Source organism: Pagrus pagrus (assembly GCF_965226575.1).
Source record: "Pagrus pagrus genome assembly, chromosome: 17".
Taxonomy (NCBI): Eukaryota; Metazoa; Chordata; class Actinopteri; order Spariformes; family Sparidae; genus Pagrus; species Pagrus pagrus.
The window spans coordinates 5,315,286-5,337,314 of record NC_140201.1 but is presented as its reverse complement, the minus strand read 5'-3'; the positions used below and the strand labels follow the sequence as shown (position 1 = coordinate 5,337,314).

The window sequence follows — 22,029 nt, the reverse complement described above, 5'->3', positions numbered from 1 at the left end:
AGTTAGACAGTTCATCTACAGAAAGTAATTCATGTCCGCTGTCTCCTCTACAGGTTTCTGTGAAATTCATTGTGATCTTCTCTTTTCCGTCTCTTTGTCAGTTTATGAGTGATGCTCGGGAGTGTGAGTCGTACCTGCGCCAGCTCCAAGAAACCATCAAGAGACAGTACACCTGTGACAAGAACAGCAGACTGAGCAAACTGGAAGATCTGCTGCAGGACTCAATGGTACAATAATCTACTTCATTCAGCCTCACATTTCAGTTTTTTTAACTTCAGTTCTCACTTTCACATGACAAACTCTACAACTTCCTCCAGGAAAAAGTCACTCATTTCTGTATTATTTATATTTCATATACAGCATTTTAAAATGCTGTTACCCCACAGATGTTTTATCTGAATTGTATTTTAATTGCAGTTCATGAAGCCAATAAATTCCTTGACTAACTAAACAGATAAAATTAATTGAAGGCACTCACCCTCCTCAGTTGTGTCAGTGCCCTTGAGCAAGGTAGTCAAGATACCAGTGCATGGTTCTCCAAGTCAAGTTCACCCTGTTCTTTGGAAACCATTACCCAAACCCTACGCTTGCCTGCCAACCAATACTCACATAGTCACATGCACCAATGCAGGATAAATGCAGATATAGTTAATCTATGGATGTTAAGTCTCATTTTTATACTAGTTTACTGTGTTCCTTCAGGTTTAGAAGTCATACTGCCACCCTGTGTTTACAGAACAAACCTACACATGCGAAATTTTGAGGAAACATTCATGTTCAAGCCTCTATATGGCCATTTATAACTTCATAGCACAGGAGCAACAGAGACCTACACAAGTGTTGGCATACCAGTGTCCTCCTGACTGTTGTGCCCTGCCTCAGGCAACTGCAGCACCCCACAAGATAGGATGAAGTAATCTGTTAAAGAGAAGCTTCGCTGAATCATCCCTCCTGTGGCACATTCATGAGACTGCCATCTTCACACCTACCTCACACAAACACACATACACACAAACACACACACAAACACACCTTCAAACAGATGGCAGAGTTAGTGTGAGCACCGCTCCACAGGCCAGAGCAGTAAGCGTGTCCTCTCATTAAAATGGTGTGTTCCTTTGTCACAAACAGCTGCTGTTTTCACAGACCTGTGTGCACTCAGCTTTGTTACGTACAGAACGTGGATATTTTCACATGCTACCTAAATGTGTTTGCATCCGTGTGTGTTTGTGTTTGTGTCTGCCTGCCTATCTGCCTCTGTTTGTGTGTGTTAATCAGTTTCCAGCTCCAGTCGGTAAAGTTTCCAGTTCACTGTGCCCCATCTCTCTTTTGTTAAACTCTCATAATACCTGAGGAGAGGATTTGATCAGCCTTTTCACCCTCTGGTCGGCAGATATTAGAGTTTAAGCAGTGGCCGTTTGATCGAACCTTGCCCTCTCTTTTGATTTATTTCACTTCTTCAGATATAGTTAGATTTCATAAGTACTTGCTGTCACTGAAGGTAGATAAAACATGTCTCTGTAATTTGGTGCAAATCTGATAACAAGGTCATCATACGGACACTGATGCAGCATCTCATTGGCCGGACTTTTTTGAGGAAATATATTGAAGCAATACTTCTCTGATAATCTAATCACTCTTCTCATGATAGCTGTTGACGTGGTGATAATCAATTTGTAATCACTCATGCGCCCACATTTTTATTCTCCCCAGCTTGTCAGATAATTTGTTTTAGCAGTACTGACTGCAGCGAATGCCATCTCAGTGTAAAATTCATTTCAGAGGTGTAATGTGTATAAAGTTATTTATGCTGCCCCCCTCCTTAGCTTCCACTGTTTATTTCTTACTCTATCTCTACCTCTCCCTCACCTTTATCTTTCTGTACCTCTCTCTCTACCTGTCTCTGTTTGTGTCTCTCTCTAATAAATCCTTAATGAGTCTCTCTGCTTCGGGCAAGACAGAAATAAAATGTAGTTCTACCTGTCAGGGTGAAGCACACACCTTTAAATATTTAATGGTTAGTGGACAAGCTAACACAAGCAGCTGAGTCCATTCATATCAGGGGCTACTAGCTAACAGGCTAGTTATTATGTGTCGGACCAGCCGGTTTATAACACAGGTTTGTGTCACACCAGCAGTTTGGGTGAAGAGATGGCGGTGTCGGTCAATCGGTCCACCACTTTGGTCCAGACTGACATTTCTTTTTTCATTAGGCCTGTAATACACACATATGCACACACATAGGGCCTACAGACATGCACTAGTAATGAGAATTCAGAGTGACAGGACTGCCATATAGTTGGCTCTCCAAGCAGACAGGGTTTCAAAGCTCAAGGACACCCCGTCAGTACCAAGGGGGTGGACTGGCAGCTCTCCAGCTACCAGTTCAAGCTCTGTAACATGTCCGTGCCAGAGGAGCCCTCCTGTTCCCAAGCCAAGTCCCTTAGGACTGAGCTACTATCACCTCTAATGACCAAAATATCTGCAAAACTAATGACATTCCCATCAGGCTCAGCAGTGCTTTATGTGTTGTGCTAATTAGCAAAAGTTAGCAATGCTAACATGCTAAACTAAGACAGTGAACACTATACCTCCTGAACATCAGCATGTTGTAAGCATGTCATTGTATTATAATTGTAAGCATGTAAGAGTGTCAACATTAGCATTAAGCTCAAAGCACCACTCTGCTAAAGTACAGCATCTAAGAGTTGGGAGCATGGCTGTAGACTCATACTCTTGTCTCGTCTTTACAGTGTGCACACCAAAAAAAAAACATTTAAGCATCTGCCTGTAGTCCATTAGTCAGTCTGAACATTCTGATGAATTACATACTTAAGTGATTATTTTTTCTGCCCTGTAGGAGGAGAAGGAGCAGCTGATTGAGTACCGGAGTACGGTGGCGAGCCTGGTGGGCCGGGCCAAGACGCTGGTGCAGCTCCACCCCCGCAGCGCAGAGAGCACCCTGGGAACCACAACACCCATCAAAGCCATCTGCGACTACAGACAGATAGAGGTATGAGACCCACCATTTATTATACTCCAAGAACATGCTGGTGTGCGTGTTTTCTTTCTGTCAGGAAAAAGTTACTTTAAGTTTCTGACACTGACAAATTAGAAATCTGTTCATCGAGTTGAGATAAAATCATCGAGTCGCTCTTGTTCCATCTTAGCTCTCAGAGATTTGTGTTTAATGAGGTTTATATGAGGAATCCTTTTCAAAACTATGTATACATGTAGTACCGCTCACCACTGAACTCACCACTCTATTGTTTTAACCCTCACCACCAACCGCCTCTTCTCTGCCCTACACTTCCTCTCCAAGCCCCTTTCCACAGTCACTTTGTGGCTGTTCTATTTTAGCTGCTTCCTGAACATTTTATTTTGTCTTCAGATTGAAGAGTACGTCTACACAAACTCTTCTCTCAGCCTAGGTGGTCTATAAACTAAAGCAGTGGATCTTTTTTGGTAACTGCTCCAACTGTTTTACTGGCAAGTACAAATTGGTGCAGTGCTCAATTTGGAAGCTGAATAAGCATAATGATTATGATCCAGAATCTGTCACTTATGTGGTTCTCACAATAGATTATCTTCGTCTTTGTTCTCAGAGAGCTCTCTTGATCTCTGTAAAAGCCCATTAGCCAAAAGTTGGGCGTTGTTTTTCCTCTCCGAGCCACTTTTATATAACATGCATCGATACAAGTAAAGTCTCTCTCTGCCTCTAACTCTCAGCTGTGATGTCCTGAGGGAAACTAAAAGCGAATCAATAATACATCTGTCTCATCCCCTTTGCGGGCTCTCTTGAAAACCAGCACCTAGCACTCCTGCAGGGTGGACGTGCGGCTGCTGCTGCTATTTTTAGTTTGCTGTGTGAGAGTCCGCAGGGTCAGTTCACTGAAGCATAGTGTATGTAAGGTGTCGTATCCTGGTGAAGATTGAAGGTGGTTTGGTCCCCTATTGCATCAGTGATCTAAAGAAGATAAACAAGAACGATGCAGGCTGCCACAGAGTTGAAAATCATACTAAAGACAATCAGTGTGTGCTGATATTTAATATCCAAACTTCTGGACAAACATGCACATGACCAAAAGTAATCTTTCTCTCCTTCACTTTCCTGTGTCTCCTCCTCTCTCTCCATACCCTCATGTACCTTTTTTGCCTCTCCCTTTTTCACTCCCTCCTCCTCCTCCTCCTCCTCTTCCTCTTCCTCCTCATCCTCTTCCCTTCCTCTCGTCTGTCGGCTGGGCTGGCAAGACAAACGTTCAGGTATAGCTGCCTATATTCTCCCTCTCTCACCTCAGATACTTACACTGCACACACTGCACTGTTCTGGTTGCTCCTCTCTTATCAGCTGATTACAGGTTTTAGTGTCAGTAATGCAACTTGTGGTCACTGTGAATTTGATACCTGCCCTAGTCGGTCTCTTGGATTAAAATTAGTTAATCAGTAGGTGTGTATGAACTAGGTCCTTCTACCTTCTCTTTATTGGATTTCCTACAACTCTGAAAACAACTATATAAAACAAATGTAGTATTTTACCTGTCCAGTCAAACACAACTTCAGTTTTCAAATTAATCTCTATCACAACAAAATGCTAAATCGTGGCTATTTGTAAATAAGTTATTAAAAAGTTAAGAAAAAAAGCTAAGATAGATTAACCTTTGTATGCACATATAGCAACCTGTTGTGTCCTAACACACAAAATGAGACAAATGGGCTCTCTAGTAGTGACAACAAATCACAGGTGAATCAGTAAATGGCAAGGCACAAGGAGCTTTATGATTAAAAAATGTGGGCAGACCAAAGACAATTTAAAAAAAAAAAAAGCAACTGAATTTAAGAAGTTGGTTGCTCTTTGAAATTAAGACCATAGGGACAGGAGACAGACAGTAGACATACAAATAGACATGGATACAAAAACACAGTTTCATCTCTGTGTCTACCTTTTATTTTGTCTCTTGGGACCTCATTACAGGAACTAAGTTTGAAGTCTTCCAAAAAATAACTGCCAGTAACAGTTTTTGTCACTGCCATACAGACCATGGCAATGGCAATAAAGATGGGAACAGCATGAACACTATTATGATGAGAAGGCTACTCAAACTGTATTATTGAGGAGACTAAAACTGTCTGTTAGTCTGTTGGAGAACTAACACTAACATTAACCTGTTAACTTATACAGTATATCCTCCTCTCCACCGACATGATAGGGCACAGCCATGAGTTTAGGAATTGTTTCTGTAATGAGAAGATGGGAAAAAAGGACTTTTCCTGTCATTGAAACCTATGATAGGACTAGTGGTAAGGAAATGTATCTCTAATGAGGCACCTGTTTCACATTCGAATTCAAATACTGGGCACCAAAGAGGAGAAAGATGAGGATAAACTTGATCGTTGATAAGGGCAGGTGGCAATCAGTGAGCTGAACTGAACTGAATTTAACACATGCCTCTGAGGCTGCTTCAGTCAGTCAGACAGTAACAAGTCACAGCTTTAAGCTTCAATTTACATTCCATGTATTTACTGTATGTGCATAGCTTTGCATTATTGATGTATTACTGTGTGTGTGTGCAGGGATGGGGTGAGAGAGGGTGGTGGGTGGGGGAGGCAGTACAGCAGTAGGCTTTTATGTGCAGCTCTGAAATTCCTCCCCACAGTCATGGCTTCGCCTTGTGTTTATTTTAGAGCTCACTTTTGCAGATTCTAACCCCAAATCTCTTTGTTTTGACCTGTGCTGGGTTTCTCAAAATCACCATGTCAGTAATGGGTTTCCCTTGTTGGTGAATTTATGAAACCCGGCCCAGGGATCACTAAACTTCTGTGTAAGTTTGGAGAATATTTGCTGCTTTCACAATAAAAGCTTTTAGTTTACGAAATGCAAAGCAGCTTTCAGTCCACATGTGAAGGCCTCTAATGTCATATCATTTTAGGGCTTCTGCTAACTTCATGAAGTTCATGAATGTTTGCATTTTGTGTTGCATTATGAGTTTGTTGCTATCAACTTTTGGTTTACATGTTTTCTCTCCTCACCTCCCTTCCTTTCTTCCTCTCTTTAACTGACATCTCATCCATCCTGTCTTAAAACATCATAATTTCTTGACTTTCTGTTAATTTTCTCTTATTTTTTCATCTCGTTCTTCATATTCTCTCCATCTGTTCCTTTTTGTTACCTTCCTCATTCCAAACATCTGTCTTTTTTTCCTCCATCCCATCTTTCCCCCTCCATTTTTGCTCCATCCCTCGCTCTATGTGTTTCTGTTTTCCGCATCCATCTCGCAACCCTACCTCCTCTCAGATCACCATAACCCGAGGCGAGGAGTGTGTGCTGGAGGACAACTCTCAAAGGACCAAGTGGAAGGTGATCAGTCCGACAGGGAACGAGGCCATGGTCCCCTCAGTGTGTTTCACCGTCCCGCCCCCAAACCAGGAGGCCATGGACACAGCCAGCAGGTAGCCAGCCAAGAACTTTAACTCTGCTAGAAATTTATCAACACAGTGAGTTGGCTATCGTTGGTTTTGAATGCCCATGTTCTATATTCTGTGTGTGTACAGGACAGAGCAGTTGTACCAGAAGGTCATGTCTTTGTGGCATCAGCTGCATATAAACATGAAGAGTGTGGTGTCCTGGCACTACCTGCTCAAAGACATCAGGACTGTTTCCGGATGGAGTCTGGACACGGTGAGACTCACTGTGTTTGTGTTTGTGTCTGTATTCTTCTTTAAATATGTTTTGTTCCTTTGCTTTTCTTCTGCTCTGTTGTACTTACCTTCTCCCCCCCTTGGTGTCATCTGTCAGGTTCGTTGTCAGTCTCCGGCAGAGCGGGAGCAGGTCCTGGGTCACCTAGAGTCCCAGTTGGCCGACTTCCTGTCTGACAGCAAAGAGAGTGCTCTGTTCACGCCAGGCGAGAGAAGAGACCTGGAGAAAGAGGTCCAGCAAGCGCAGCAGCACTGCCAGAACCTGCTGCTCAACATGGAGACTGGTGAGACGGAGCGGACGAATATACCCTCACTGATGCATGCATACACACCTCTTAAACACTTAGTAACACTGCACCACTGGTAATTGTCAGCCTAAGTACATTTACAAGTCCTGTTCTTGAATACCAATTTTGAGTTCTTGTACTTCGTATTTTCTTTTCATGTAACTTTATATTTCTACTCCACAACATTTGAGAGGGTAATATAATACTTGTAATGGCACTGCATTTTTCTGACAGTAGCTTAGCTGAAGTTACTGGTTACTTTTCCTTTTGTAATTTATGTGTTTTGTAAAACAGGTTTGGACTATTAGTTGAACAAAAAAACATTGTGAAGGTGTCACACGTTTTCTTAATGTATAATAAACCAAACACTCAATTGAATACTCATATATATATATATATTTACAGTGTGATTTTAGTACTTTTACCTCTGTTAAGGATCTGAATAAATAGTCGAACACTAACAATTACAGTGACATGGTCTAAATTGTATAACTGTAACTGTAGAAACGAGTTACTTTGAGACATAGGCTAGATAAAACATCCAAGGCTGTTATTCATCTTCATTTTGTCATCAAACTTTGAATAAAACAAGAATGTCTGCAGCTTTACTGTTGATGCCCAAAATAAATTAAACCAAAGCGTTATTTCTTCTTTCATTGTTCTCTTTTCTCTCACTCCAGTGGAGAAGGATGAGTCAGTCTCTCGTTCCTACCTGTCGGAGCTGCAGAACATCACCCTTCGTCTCAATGAGGCCGAGCAGAGACTGTTGAGGGGAATCGAAACTCCGCCCCCCAGCCGGCTGTCAGGTGACAATACTGACATCACCGTCCAGATTACTGAGCAAGAGGTCAGTTTGAGCCCCATCTGCTGGTTGTGATAGGCAACAACACCTCTTTATGAAGTTAATACATGAACCAGAGAGTTACTTTTATTAACAGATATATTTCAAGTGCTAATACAAATACAGCAATATGATGGTAAATATATTATATTTTATTTTATTTATGGTAATGATTCATCTGCCTCAATGGGTCTAATAGTTTTTGAAAATATTAGTGTTGTAATGAAAAAAGGTGCAACAGAGGTAGACCATTGTGTTTTCAGTGACTGTAAATGAATCACTCTGATTTTGTAAAAGCCGTCTATCTGTTATTCCAGGGTTAAAACGGCTACAGTTTGGTCTGTAGGTCATTATTTACCTCTTAATTTTGCTAATTTAAAATCACTTTCTTTGTCCAGAAACTGCAGTCGGAGCTGGACGCCCTGCGCTCCAGTTTGGGTGACGTTTCTCGTCGCTGCGTCAGTTTCTTTGAGGAGAAGCCGACGTCCTCCAGCGTCCCCGTCCTCCGATCTGAACTCAATCAGGCTGTGGAGAAGACAGACAAACTGCACAACATCTCGTCTGTCTACCTAGAAAAGTAAGTGAGCTGTTTATTGATTCACTCAGAAATACACATGAATGCTTCGCTCACAAAATGTGTGATTTATTTACCTTTTATCTCCTCAGGTTAAAAACAATAGAAATCCTAATGCGTGGCCTGGATGAAGCAGAGAGCCTGGTCAGGAAGAATGAGAGCAGACTAAGTGAAGAAGATATCGTTCCTGCCGACACAACAGCCATTCAAAACCTCAGAGATCAGCTAGGGGTAAGGGACACATTATCACATAAACCCCTCTTATATCCAGCTAAAGAGAAATGTTGTGAACTCTAACCTTGACTCTGCATCCTTTGGTCTCCTTCCAGAAGTGGCAGGGCGAGCTTGCCGAGCAGGAGGACATCTTCCAGTCCCTGCAATCGCAGGTAGTTCGAGCCAAAGAGGTGGGTTCTCGGCTGAGCAGGCTCCACCCAGACCGCAGTCCTGAGCTGGAACGCTACCAGGAGAGAGCCAATCAGATGGCAGAGAGGTGGAGTGGAATCAAGAGACAGATGGAGACACGGTGAGCAGGAGAGGGTGAAGATGAGAGAAGAGTGTATGGAAGAGGATTATTGTACCATTTAAACTGAAAAGTTTTAACAACATGTTTTGGCACTGAACTTGTGTTCCAATGTCTTATTATTAAGAGAAATTTATAATGATAGAACATGAAACAACTCATTTCCTTTCTTTAAAAAAACTAAACTTAGGCTATGCGTACAATAAATACTTTTGTGTTTCTTTTTTATTGCAGACAAACTGAGCTAGAAGCTCTGGGCTCAGCCCTGCAGCAGTACAGAGACGGTCATTCTGCTCTGATTAATTGGATCGAAGAAACAACAGAGAGACAAGAAAATACACAAGCTGGACAGACTGACAGCAAAGCACTGTCTGAACAGCTGGCCCAGCAGACGGTGAGTAAACCTGATTTCATGGACTTTCATGAACCAAAATTAAATGCAGTGGATTGATTCTGAGGAATGATGGACTCCATTTGTGGTAGAAATGTTGGTTTGCATCAGATGGTGTTTCCTTTAAAATTATATCTGACAGACTTAAATCAATGATATGTTTTTATTTTGACGGATTCCTTTCTTCAGGCATTAGTAGCTGAGATTGAACAGAACCAGACCAAATTAGACGAGTGCCAGACTCACTCCAAACAGTACTGCACCTCAGTGAAGGTAAGAGACTGATTCTCTTTGTTTGTTTTCATATACAGTTTAACAAATGTGGAACTGTTTTCTGACTTTATTTACAGTTTAGTTTGGATGGAGCTATTTCACTAAGGTGGTCCAAATTATCACTGCATTGTTGTTAGTGTGTTATATTTTAAAACTGTGTGTTATGATTGAACAGTTACTTGTTTTACTAACTTGTACTGTTCTTGTATTCTGCAGGATTATGAACTGCAGCTGATGACCTACAGAGCCTTTGTAGAATCCACACACAAGTCACCTGTCAAGAGGAGGAGGATGCACTCTTCCTCTGACGCCATCACTCAGGAGGTAAGGATCGAAAGTCTCATACTCTTGCTGAATATTAAGATAACTAATCTACTGTACATGCAGTCTAATGTTTTTGGTGTGAATATAATTTACCATCACCATTACTGTCTTGTAATTGTTTCTGGGTTTATCTCCACAGTTTATGGACTTGCGCACACGCTACACAGCACTGGTCACCTTGACAACCCAGCATGTAAAGTACATCAGTGATGCACTGAGGAGACTAGAAGAAGAAGAGGTGGGGCTTTGCTTCAGTATCTCTCTCTTGAAATGGAAATTTGTGGTTAAGTGAAATCACTCCACAGTTTCTAGCAGAAAAGAGATCCCATTTAATGTCAAATGATTGATTAAACGAGGTGAATCATTTTAATTGTATCTTGTAAAACATTTTTTTTTCAATCTGTGCAGAAAGAGGTGGAGGAGGAGAAGCAGGCCAGAGTGGGACAGGTTTCAGATCTGCTGGGCTGGGTCAAGGGTCTCCAGGGACGGACTGGTGGCCCCAACGCTGAGTCTTCACTCGCTGCTCAACAGGTACAACAGAAATCTGATGTTGTACACATTGTTTTATAGGCAATGTGCCTTTGAGCAATGCATTTGACATCTAAGAAGAAGTCCAGTCAGCTGTTTAGTCTGTGCAGTTCACAACTTTTTGTATAAATATATATATATATAAATGATAATGGGTCCTGATCATTAAAATGTCTTTTCCTGTTTAATTGAAACATTGAAATGATGGTTGATGGTTGTTGTCACAGCACGCATGTACTGTGTCTTCTCTAAAGGCCATCAGTGAACAGCTAGCAGCCAAGAAGGATGAAGTGGCTGAAGCCATAAGGAGCACACAGGTCTTCCTGCTATCAAAACAGGCCAGCAAGTAAGTTTAGATCACATGCATGGACACGTACATTGCACGTGCTTCCCAAACATATTCACCACACATACTGTTTGAATTTCGCTGTGTCCCAGAAACTGGCACAGAGAAAAACACAGATTTTCTTACACTGTACAAGCAGCACGTGCTCATCCAGTCTCCTGTCTTGGAATCCTGAATAATTCAAAATGTTTTTAGAGGTTTATTTTTGATAAAGTTGGGGAATTGGATGAAACCACAAGGGACTCAGGGAATATTAAGGGAATGTTTCAAACACAGAGGTCAACAGTAATATAATAAGTGTATTTTTTAGCTTGTTTAACAAATGTATTGTACCAGATGTGCGTTTCAGATTATTTTTGGGTGGTCTGAAAAGATCTCCAACTTAAAGTCATTGAAATATTAATGAAATTTATAACAAAGCCACTGTGGGAAACATCAGCATCACACACTCAGACACACATTTAACGCACAAACCCCTTCTGCTCTAACCTTGTCCCCTGTGCCCTCTCCAGATTGTCCCTAGAGGAGCGTGCTAATGTAGAGGCTCAGCTGGACGAGCTGACAGCCACCTACAACCAGCTGTGTGATAGCTCCACCCAGCAGCTGCAGCAGCTGGAGCAGCAATTGGCCAAAGAGGAGGAAAGAAAGGTATATTGGTCGGAGGGATGTGCCGAGATACAGAGGTGGTACTGCAGATTTTTGGCAAAAAATGTATTTACGGCTTTTGCAAGCTTGACAAACTGTAACTATGAAGGTACTTTTATAAAATGTTGCTTTGAGTCTGAATACGCTCGCAAGCTAAGCGTGAGGTCAAGTGTGAAGCAGCAAGAGTGTGTGTGTTGTACAGCATGTTGTGTGTTCACAGAGTGTGCATTTTTGACAAACATCACCACTACTGACGACTCATTGACTTCGTTTGGTTTAACAAACATCACAGACCCTTTTCAGACGTGTATTCAATTGATCTAAAAATTACATTTTCTATTTTTGGCACTTCTGTTTGACCTCCTTCTGTGTTATTCAAGAAGGAGTTACAAATAGTAGACTAATCTGACAACCTAGAAAATGCAGTAATCTTTGTCTTAAAACACTTTTTTTTCCAACACTTACAGTGGAAATGTGGGCACAAAAAGGGCAAAGAAAAAATCAATGGATAACACTGTCTGAATTGGGCCTTAGCATGGAGTGTTCCACTCTCACATTGTCCTCCTAAAAGCCTGCAGTCATGTCATTAATCTCCACCCTAGTTTTTGTCATCTTCATCATCATTGTCATTATCATCAGAAAACACATCTGCTGAACTGCTAACATGATTAATACATGGCCTTAGTGGTGCCGCACTAGAGCAGTGCTGCCCAAGTCATGCTAGCAGTCAGGTAGAAGCTGTAGAGCTCTGCTTTCCGTAGATCCATCTTTAGAAATAATCATTTTTCGAAATAGATGCACCTTCACGTTTTACTGTCATCTCTGTAGCTACAAATTAGTATCATGTTACTTTTCTTTTTGTGGTGGTAAAAAATGTCACTGCATAAAGTCAACACATTACATTTCAGTATTATTTTTACTCTGCATCAAATTTAGTCCATGTATATCTGTACAGGCGCCCAATGAGAATTCATATTCACAGTCAGTTCTCACTTGGTCATGAAATTGTCCCTGTCCCAGCATGTACAGTATGGTACATCGGTCAAAAATGGATTGAATGCGTGTGAGAATTCCAGGTCCTTGATGATAATTCTTATGTTGTGACAGCTGCACCTCATAATTGATTCCTATGTGAATGTCGTATTTCTTTACAGGGGACTTTTATGTGACTTAATTAGAAAACTCACGAAAGAATAGGAGATTTTTAAAAAGTCACTTTGGTTTAGAGTCTTAAGTGCACCAGAGGCCAGCTATGCAAAAAAAACACCTCACCATTTGAGCATGTTGTGTCCAGATCACAAGAGTGTGTGTGTGTGTGTGTGTGTATGAGAAATTTTGTGTCTGTTCTAATGCATACTATTAATGTGTGAAACTTTAAACCAGCATTTTGCTTGAAAACCACTAACAGCTGCCAAAAGGAGAATTGTGGACATCCGAGCTCTGAGCCACGGATCAGAATGAGAGATGGAAAACAAAGCAGGACAGTTATAAACACACTACATCTGCAGCTGTTCAGTGTGTTAATAAGTTAGATGAGCTTATTGTTCAGTTAGGTAAAGTGTGAACATACCTTAAAAATGGTGTGTATTGTGATAAACTGAAGTTTAGAGTCATCAGTTGGATTTAGTGTCAGTGTTAGGAGTCAGAATGAAGAGTGGCATGCAGAACGCTAACAACCAGCTTCTCACCTGTCGCGCCTCGCTCTGCCGATCCGTAAGCTGGCACATTATTGTGTGTGCCATGGGACAAGCCCGTACGGTAAGTAGCGCTCGCTTTCTCTCTTACTGTTGCCTTTAAGTTTTTTCTTACCTAGACATTTTATCCTCCTCCTTCTAAATACTTCTGCAATCTCTTGTTTGTCTTTGCTTACCTTTATCTAGATATCTAGATAAAGGTAAGCAAAGAGATAAGCTTTTTCTGCATTTTTTTTAATTACTAGTTGCTTTGTTGCATGCTTAGTGCCTGTTTTAGAGTAGCTGTGGTAAGTATCAAAGCGCTTTTGGATATAAAAGAGAAATTAAAATATGGGAAGGAATGTACAAACAACTAACCTGCCAAGAAAAAGCAGTTGTTTTTTTTAACATATATCTGCTTTGTTTTTGGTTTTTGTTGTTTCTGGTTGTGGGTATTCTTCTTTTTCTGATTCTGCCATTTGATTCTGGCCATAATACATTGATAGTGTAATAAAATGATACCATAGTAACATGATATTACATTTACCTGATTAAAGAGTCATACCATATTGATCTGTAATGGTACCAGAATGAATATCAACTGGAATTATGTTTTCTTTTTTTCTTTTTTTTAGAAACAAATTGCCATTGCTGGAGTAATCGACCTGGGAACAGTGGAAACATTCCCAGTATTCCAAGCAGCCAAACGTGGTCTTATTGACCAGGACACCTGCCATGTACTACTGGAGGCCCAGCTCATAATGGGTGGGCTCCTCCAGCCCGATTCCCCTCACAGTCTTTCACTGGAACAAGGTCTGGCTCAAGGCTTAATCGACACCCATACCAGACAGTCCCTTTCTGAGTTAGAGAGTGCCTTGGTCTTGGTGGAAAATACTAAGTCTACAGATGACCAACAACAAAATGTGTTACCAGTAGCTACAGCCATGGAGTTCGGCCTCATCAGAGAGGAAGTAGGACTTCGTATTCTCGAACTTCAGATGAACACTGGAGGTCTGAGAAACTCAGCAGGAAAAATTATGAGTTTGGAGCAAGCAGAAGACAAGAGACTTTTGACTCCAAGAGCGTTCAACAAACTCCAGTCAAGGCTTCAGCACAGAGAATTGATCGATCCAAACACAGCTGAAAAATTAAACCTATATGAGCTACAACAGCGCTGTGTCCATGACAATGACTCAGGTCTCCTCCTCTTTCCTGTCAAGCAGCAACCTGGAGGAACTGTCTGCCTCCGGACAGGAAGGAAAGTTGGTATCTTCCGTGCAGTCCAGGAAGGCTTGATTGATCGGAAAGTTACTGTACGACTTCTTGAAGCTCAGCTCTTTGCCGGTGGTATTGCTGACCCACGTTCTGGCCACCGGCTGACCATTGAGGAGGCTGTTCGTCATGGGCTTTTGGACCAGGATCTAGCCTGTGCTATGTTAGCACGACAGCTGCAAAATGGGGGGATTATAGACCCTTTCAGTGGAGAGCGCTTGCATTTGGAAGAGAGTATCCGCAGGGATCTTCTCTCTTCTCGTTTGGCTGTCTTGGTCCTTGAGTCTCTTTGGGCATTCATGGGAATACTCTGGCCTGAATCTGGAGAACTCCTGCCAATTGTTGAGGCTCTTCAACAAGGAGTGATCTCAGGAGAGCTATCAAGGAACATCCTACGGCAGCGACATGCCATTGGGGCTCTGTACAACCCAGAAACCCTCCAGGTGCTCCCTTTAAACCAGGCTGCTGAAGAGGCCCTTGAGCCTAGTGTCATTAGTTCTCTCAAAGACATTCACATCCCTGATGTTCTTACCAGCATGAACCAGTCAGGCACTCCATCTCTTAACCGCTTGAGCTGGGGTTCCACTAGCTCCACTCCACCTCCATCCTCTCCTTCACCTTCATCATCTACCGAAGGTCCTGTCTGGGATGCTACACCAACACAAGGAATGGATCCTGAAGAACAAGCAAAACACAAGCTGCTCTTTTACCTCATGACTCACAGCTATGTGGATGCTCATTCTGGAAAACGATTGGTGCTGCTAGACCCCGAGTTGGTGGAGTTGGTCAAAGCTACTGAACTGGTTGCTAGAGATTCAGTATATGGAAGTCAAGTTGAAGGTCAAAGCAGTTTGACCATAGATGAGCAGGGAAAGGCACAAGAGGTGAGACAGTTTAGTTTGAAAGAAGCATTGAGTGAGAAACACCATGAGGTTGAAGAAGAAAGTTCAAATGAAGTCACACCGAGCAAAGAATTTGAGATGAATGGTACAAGCAGTGAGAAGAAAAGATATGATGGAGGAAATGACAACAAAATGCCACAAAAACCATCACTAACTGTAGAGAGTGATTTAGCCTTTGGAGCTAAAAACGAAATCGGTGTTAGCAAAGATGCAAAAGTAAAAGCTCAAAAGAAAGAAATCTCCAGTCTTGAAAGTTTAAGGGCTTCAGCTAAACATCTTGAAGGGGAATTGACAAAAGGACCTAATGTGGTGCTCGCCATTGAATCCAAACCCAGGGACACTGATGTTCAGGAGACTACAAGTACAGCCCCAACAGTAGAAAGAAAAACGGTCACAGCACCACTCAAATCAGAGGGAGATTTTAGATTGTTGAAAGAATCCATCCCAAAGGTGGCAAAAACAAATGAAGATGTTAATTCATCACGATCTGATGATAGGGAAGGTATAAAGTATTCCCAGACTGAATCAGAAATGATCAAACAAAAGGTGCCCATAACAGAGACAGACTCAAAGCATGCTGAACCACAGATTGATATCCTTGAATCACCAGTTGAGAAGGAAGAGGAGGATGCCGAATTAGGGAAGTTAGTCCTAGAGCTTAAACAAGGAGGTCTGATGACAGATGAAGGGGAAAGGCTACTCCCAGATGAGGCCGTTGCTCAGGGTGTCCTCCCTGGCCACACGGCAGTTAAATTAATGGCTCAGGCAGGTCTGTTTGGGGGTTTCGTCGATGCCAGCAGTGGTGAGTCTCTCAGCATGGAGGATGTTATGCAGGAGGGTTTACTGGATGAAGACCTAATGTGGAGTGTCCTGAAGTCGGATAAAACCCTTGCAGGGGTTGTAGATGTAGATAAAAGGCAGATCTGTGGGGTGAGGGAGGCAGCTCAGGCAGGACTGATTGACCCCAACACTGCTGCTCGACTTCTAGAAGCCCAGGTGGCATCTGGGGGGATTGTGGATCTACGTAGGGATAAGAAAGTTTCTGTCACTCTAGCAGCCAACCTGGGACTGATTGAGGAAAATCAAAGAGATGAATTGGTGGTACTAGAGAAGGCATACAAAGGAAAGGACACGGATTCAGCAACAGCCCTCACTAAAGCCAGTTTACAGCTACAGATGGAAGGTGTTATTGACCCAGAGTCCAAGTCTCCAGTTCCTCTGGAGCAAGCCATTCAGAAAGGACTAATTAGGTCTAATGAGGCTTATCAGGTGTTGGCGAGGCAGGTGGCTGAGGGTGGCATAGTACATCATGCTTCAGGGCTGAGGCTGTCAGTTTCAGATGCCGTAGATAGAGGACTAGTGGATCGATCCATTGCTCCTGGCCTGGAGGAACTAGAGTGGGTCTACCGAGGGAGAGTCAGCCCTTCATCTCACCCACAAGCTGTCGTTTTCCAGGCATCAACAGGAGCCATTTTAGACCCTGACTCTGGGTGTAAGCTGACATTGACAGAGGCAGTGTCTAAGGGTCTTCTTGATGAGGATATTGCTAGTGAAGCCATGGCTTCTTCTACTGTAACACAAGGAGTTCTTGACCCCCAAACTGCACGCATTGTGCCGTATTCAGAGCTTGTAAACCAGGGTACGATTGATATAGAAACAGGCAAACGCTTCTTGGAGGTGAAACCATTCAGAGGGGTTCATGATGAGCAAACTAGAGTAAATTTGACCCTTCCAGAGGCAGTTGCGTCAAAGCAAGTTGACCCAGTTCCAGCATTGAGACTGCTCCAAAGCCAGGCCGACAGTGGAGGGATCATTGATATCAGTACTGGAGAAAGGCTTCCCCTCATGGAGGCCTGTAAAAGAGGTTTAGTTGGAGACAAAATGGTGAGGGAAATAGCCACGAGCCAGATTCTTAAAGGAGGCTTAGTTGATCCTGCCACTGGACAACAAGTATCCAGTCTCAATGATGCCATTGCAAAAGGTCTGATCTCCAGAGACATAGCTTCAGAGATTCAGGAGAAATTGGCCTCTGTGGAGATGGAGGTTGATGAAGGTAGTGCTACACCTGTTGCCTCACCAAATAGTACATATAGCCCCTCTGTTATCATGTCAGTGTCAAGCCCAGACAGTCCAGCAAACTGGTCAGATGTAAACACTGACTTTTCTTCAACATCTCCACTTTCAAAGACAGGTTCAGAAATTACAGAGGATGATGGAAAGACATTGACATCTGCAGTATCAGATCAGTCAAGACTTTATGACCCTTCTACAGAAGAGGACAAAGTTGAAGTGTCAGTGGAAGAAAATACTTCTATTGAGCCAGATCGATCCCTTGACCTCTTGTCTAAGTTTGCAACTAATGTGGAGAAAAGAATTCAGAAAACTATAGAGGAGATAGTACCACAGGAAGACATCAATAAATCAGAGCCTCTTCCTACACAAAAGCTTGATGAGAAACTGCAAACAGGCAAGAGCCAGACTAATAAAAAACAAAAGGGGAAAGATCTTAGAGATTCTGTTGCAGAATCCATTCAGGCACCTGTCTATGATACTGACAAAGATTCACAGGAAGAAAAAGGGGCTACTATTTTAAAGTCAGATGCGGAACCTGTGAAGGTGGAGAAAGAGGAATACAGACCCAGTAATGTAAGCACATCAGTGGTTCATCATGTTTCTGAAGATGAAAACCTGACAGGTTCTGTTGCAAAAGATATTAGAGATGACAGAGAAAGCAAAGGTAGCACTGAATTATCACAATTGAGTGAAGAGGTTCATAGAGAGATTGATGTGGCAGCACAGAAAGATGATGATGTGGATGAGAGGGGTACAAGAGTGGAGACAGAGAAACCTGTAAAGGTTGAGATCAAATCTAGCACTGATGTTGAGCAGTCAGACGATGTATTGACCTCCAAAGTGACTCAAAGTAAAAGCAAGAAGAAGAGGAAGAATAAAAAGAATGGAAAGGGAAAGGAAGCAGAAGTAGAAACACTTTCTCCAGAGATAAAACATTCATCTCAAATTGATCAAGCTGATGCACATATTGAAGGGCAGACTGAGGCTATCGTTGTCGCAGATGAGCCTGCATCACAAGACAAAAATGAGAAATCACAGATTGGTAGTCAGACAGCTTCCACAGGGCCTCCCAGTGGAGAAACTGAAGCAAAGGCTGAAAAGAAAATTGAGGCTGAAAATAATTTGGTAAAACAGGGACAGGAAGCAGGTCCAGCCACTCTGGAATTCACAGAACACGCCATTGAGACAGAGAAAGACGCAGTAAAAATTACATTATTGAAAGATACAGAAGAGGGTGATAAGAAAGAGAAGATGACGAGGGAGCAGCAGAAAGTGAAAGTTGGAGAGAATGCAGCCTCTCAGCAACCAGAACAAACAGACAGCAGTCAGGAGGTGAAGAAAAATAAGGAGCAAGAATTGCCTCAGAAATCTAATCTACCAGACAATGAGAAAGCAGCCTTGGTACTGAAAGCAAAAGAGAGCATTCTTAAAAAGGTGTTTGAAAAAGGAGTGAGCGAGAAGCAGACTGCTGAGGAGCTGCAGGCATTGCGCAGTGAGGTGACAAAGAAAGAGAGTCAAGGCACAAGTGTTGAAGATGTAAAGGGACAAACTCTGCCATCTAAGACTGATGGAGTGGAGAGTCATGATGTCAAAGATGATAGTGTCAAGAGACCCGGTGGTTCACCAAGAGAGCATGAGGAAGAGATGAGTGTCAAAGAAAACAAAATGGGTCTGACGGGGGCTAAAGAAGATACAGCTATTGAGAAACATTCTGTCAAGGAGGACAGAGAGACCAAACTGTTGGAGGTTTCTTCAGATGAGAGAGAACACAAGAGGGGATCTGGGAAGGAAGACATACAAAAAGATATTGAGGCAACTACATCAGTCCAGCCTAAAGAAAGTCAGCAAAGTAAACGAAGTAGGAAGAACAAGAAGAACAAGGGCCAAAAAATGACAGACAAAACTGAGCCTGATAGTGAGACCTTAACGACGCCTGAAAAAGTGGATTCTGAGGTGACATCAACAAAAATGATCACAAAATCTGCCATGCCTGAGGACCAGAGGATGGACAGATATAGTGATGGTCAATCAGCCAGTGATATCATCAGATCTACAGTTGGTGAGGAGGCAAATGAAGTGGAGACCTCTGAAAATAATGCTATAGGAGCTGAGACCACTCAACAAAGTCCATTAAATTTACATCAGTCAGAAGAACCCATTTCTCTCATTCAGGAACACGTAAAATCAACAGAGGTTACATCTGCTGAGAAAGAAGAATCCCAAGAATCACATTCAGAAACCAGACATGCAGGTGAATCCGTTGACGTTTCTCACGAGACTGCTACATGCAAACCAGACAGCCAACCTACAGCTCAATCAATGGATCCTGGCACACAAACAGATAAAAAGACAGGGAAAAGCAAAAAGAAGAAAAAGCAGCAACCACCTAAAGTTAAAAGTATTACTGTTGCTGAATCAAAATCTTTGAAAGACCAACAGCAAAATCTTGAGTCTCCAGTATCAGCAGAAGAGGCTTCAACTGAGTCTGATTCACCTAAAGTCCCTGAGTCTGATACAGCCACTGAGAGCTGGGAAGAGGGAGACGATGATGTCAGAGAGAGTCGAGAAATAGAAAAAGAAGTGATGAAACCCAAGACAGGCAAGGTAAGAAGTAGTAGATCATCATTTGAGAAGGTTCCTTTTCTAAAATTTCATTTACATTTCTTTAGAAGACTGTCTCCTGTGTATATTACACACACATTTGAATAATCAGTAATAGAGTTCGTTAGTATGTGTTATTGTATTTTTTTCTTATTCCACAGTCATCATTGATCCGTCAGGAATGCTTGGAGCATGACCAGCAGATTGTCGCCCTGGTCTCCATGGTCAGACATATTGAGGTCCGACTCAAACAGCAGCAACAGCAGTCAGTTGGCCGCAGCCTCATCGCCTTGGATGACATCATCAGACAGACTGAGGTGAAGGAATATGCATATTGACCTGATAGAGATGTGCTGTTATATTAATGTGCCACCAACCCACTTTTCTGGTTAACTTATTTTGCACTTTTAGTTCCCCGTGTGAGACAAAAAAGCAGATTTAAGGATTAGCCTCTTACCAAACAGCATCAAGCAAACTTTTGTTTTTTCTTTTCCTAATCTGTCTCTCAGACTCTGGACCTTGAATTGCGTGACTTGGAGCCTGCGATCAACAAGGAAGTGGAGGCTGCTGAGCAGCTGTTGAAGCCCCAACCTAAAGATGTTCCTCCGCAACTCCTGTTGGCCCTGGAAAAGGACAGTCGAAGCTTGGCTCGAGGATATGAGGCTGCCAGAGCACTTTCTATGGGCATTCTGCAAAGTCTACAAGACCATAGAGACTCATATAAGGTAAAAGAAGCAGTCTTCTAATAATAATAATAGTAGTAGTAGTAGTAGTAGAAAATCAGAAAGGTTTTTGTGTTTTGGGTTTGCTTATTTGTTGTTGGGAATTCTTTTTTTCCTCTTTAAACTAGATGTTTGAATTTACTGTACTAGGACAAGGCTAGAAAATATTTAATCACTGTGACATCTCTCTCAGGAGGCAGTAACAGCTGAGCAGAAGTCACTCGGAGGACAAGTAGAGAGTCTGCTCTCTTGGTTGAGGGAGACAGAGGCTCAGATGAACGGAGGAATGGCGGGGATGGAAAAAATGGAGAAGGCGGAGAAAGATGACAGTCATGATCAGCTTACACAGCAGCTGAGTCTTTGCAAGGTAAGTTGTCCAAACAGAATAAAAAAACGTGTTAATACTGCTCCTTTTTTGAAGGAATGCATAGCCAGTTTTTCCTGGTGCTACTTAAAGAAGGATCTTGTGACAAAATCTGTTTTATTAAATCTCATCAACATATGTTGAATTAATGCACCTTAAAGCGAAACAGGAAATGAGATGACACATTATTGGGGTTTGTTGCCTACGAGACAGAATCTCTTTGCCATATAGTACTGTATAGATGAATAACATTTTACCCTTCTCACGTACATCTTTTCTTTGCCTTTCCTTTAAGGAACTCCAGTCCTCACTGATGGCCCGCTCCAATGAGGTCAACAATGTAGCCTTTGATATTCAGGTGTTCATATCAGAGCGTGCTCAGGATCTGGCCCCTGAGCAGAGCAGGCAGCTTTTGGGGCAGCTCCAGCAGCTCCAGAGGGCCTTCCACCAAGCATCGGGCCAAGCTCAGGCCTGGGCAGAAGCCCTCTCCGCCCAGAGAGAGAGGGAGGAGGAGTGGCAGCGGAGGGAGCGAGTGAAAGAAGAGGAGAAGGACAGAGAGAGGCAGAGTGCAAGGGAGAGAGAGGTTTGGAAAAAGATGATTGCGTCGGATTGGTTTGAAACGCTGCTCTCACTAATCCATTTGAAATGCAATTAGCTTTCACATACTGTATTTCACAGCTTTATTTGTCATGCTGTAAACTGTTGCCGTGCTTCCATACATAAAATCTTAGTACTGTTGTGATAAGCACTCACATTCTATAAAATCATATCAAACTACACTAGAAACTAGCTAACCTTCACCACAATTTAACCTGTAGTTCCATCTCAAACCTGTTCTCATCATTTCATCCCTCGATAGCGACCCACTGCTGCTCTTGTTGCAAAAGCTTTGCCACTTGACATGGACAGTATCACCACCCTCACTCTTATTACACAGGCTTTGTTTGCTACTCTGCATGTCTCTATAACATGTGTTTTATTAACCTGTTTGCCTTGCTGT

At 42.4% G+C, this 22,029-nt stretch overlaps 1 protein-coding gene across 9 annotated transcripts in view; it reads left to right on the top strand.

The window, feature by feature from the left end:
- Positions 1-22,029, top strand: part of LOC311272731 (microtubule-actin cross-linking factor 1-like) — a 225,858-nt gene that overhangs the window by 129,701 nt on the left and 74,128 nt on the right. For 8 of the 9 annotated variants that reach the window (XM_084379322.1, XM_084379319.1, XM_084379316.1 and 5 more), the window contains 21 exons: positions 102-227; positions 2,861-3,013; positions 6,293-6,447; positions 6,550-6,676; positions 6,794-6,977; positions 7,661-7,827; positions 8,220-8,398; positions 8,488-8,626; positions 8,725-8,918; positions 9,150-9,309; positions 9,496-9,579; positions 9,796-9,903; positions 10,043-10,141; positions 10,312-10,434; positions 10,686-10,777; positions 11,290-11,425; positions 13,731-19,946; positions 20,105-20,260; positions 20,453-20,668; positions 20,859-21,032; positions 21,325-21,612. In XM_084379322.1, the coding sequence (XP_084235448.1) occupies positions 102-227; positions 2,861-3,013; positions 6,293-6,447; positions 6,550-6,676; positions 6,794-6,977; positions 7,661-7,827; positions 8,220-8,398; positions 8,488-8,626; positions 8,725-8,918; positions 9,150-9,309; positions 9,496-9,579; positions 9,796-9,903; positions 10,043-10,141; positions 10,312-10,434; positions 10,686-10,777; positions 11,290-11,425; positions 13,731-19,946; positions 20,105-20,260; positions 20,453-20,668; positions 20,859-21,032; positions 21,325-21,612 (9,276 nt within the window). The remainder of the gene's footprint in view (positions 1-101; positions 228-2,860; positions 3,014-6,292; positions 6,448-6,549; positions 6,677-6,793; positions 6,978-7,660; positions 7,828-8,219; positions 8,399-8,487; positions 8,627-8,724; positions 8,919-9,149; positions 9,310-9,495; positions 9,580-9,795; positions 9,904-10,042; positions 10,142-10,311; positions 10,435-10,685; positions 10,778-11,289; positions 11,426-13,730; positions 19,947-20,104; positions 20,261-20,452; positions 20,669-20,858; positions 21,033-21,324; positions 21,613-22,029) is intronic. The other variant, XM_084379323.1, reaches the window with a different exon arrangement.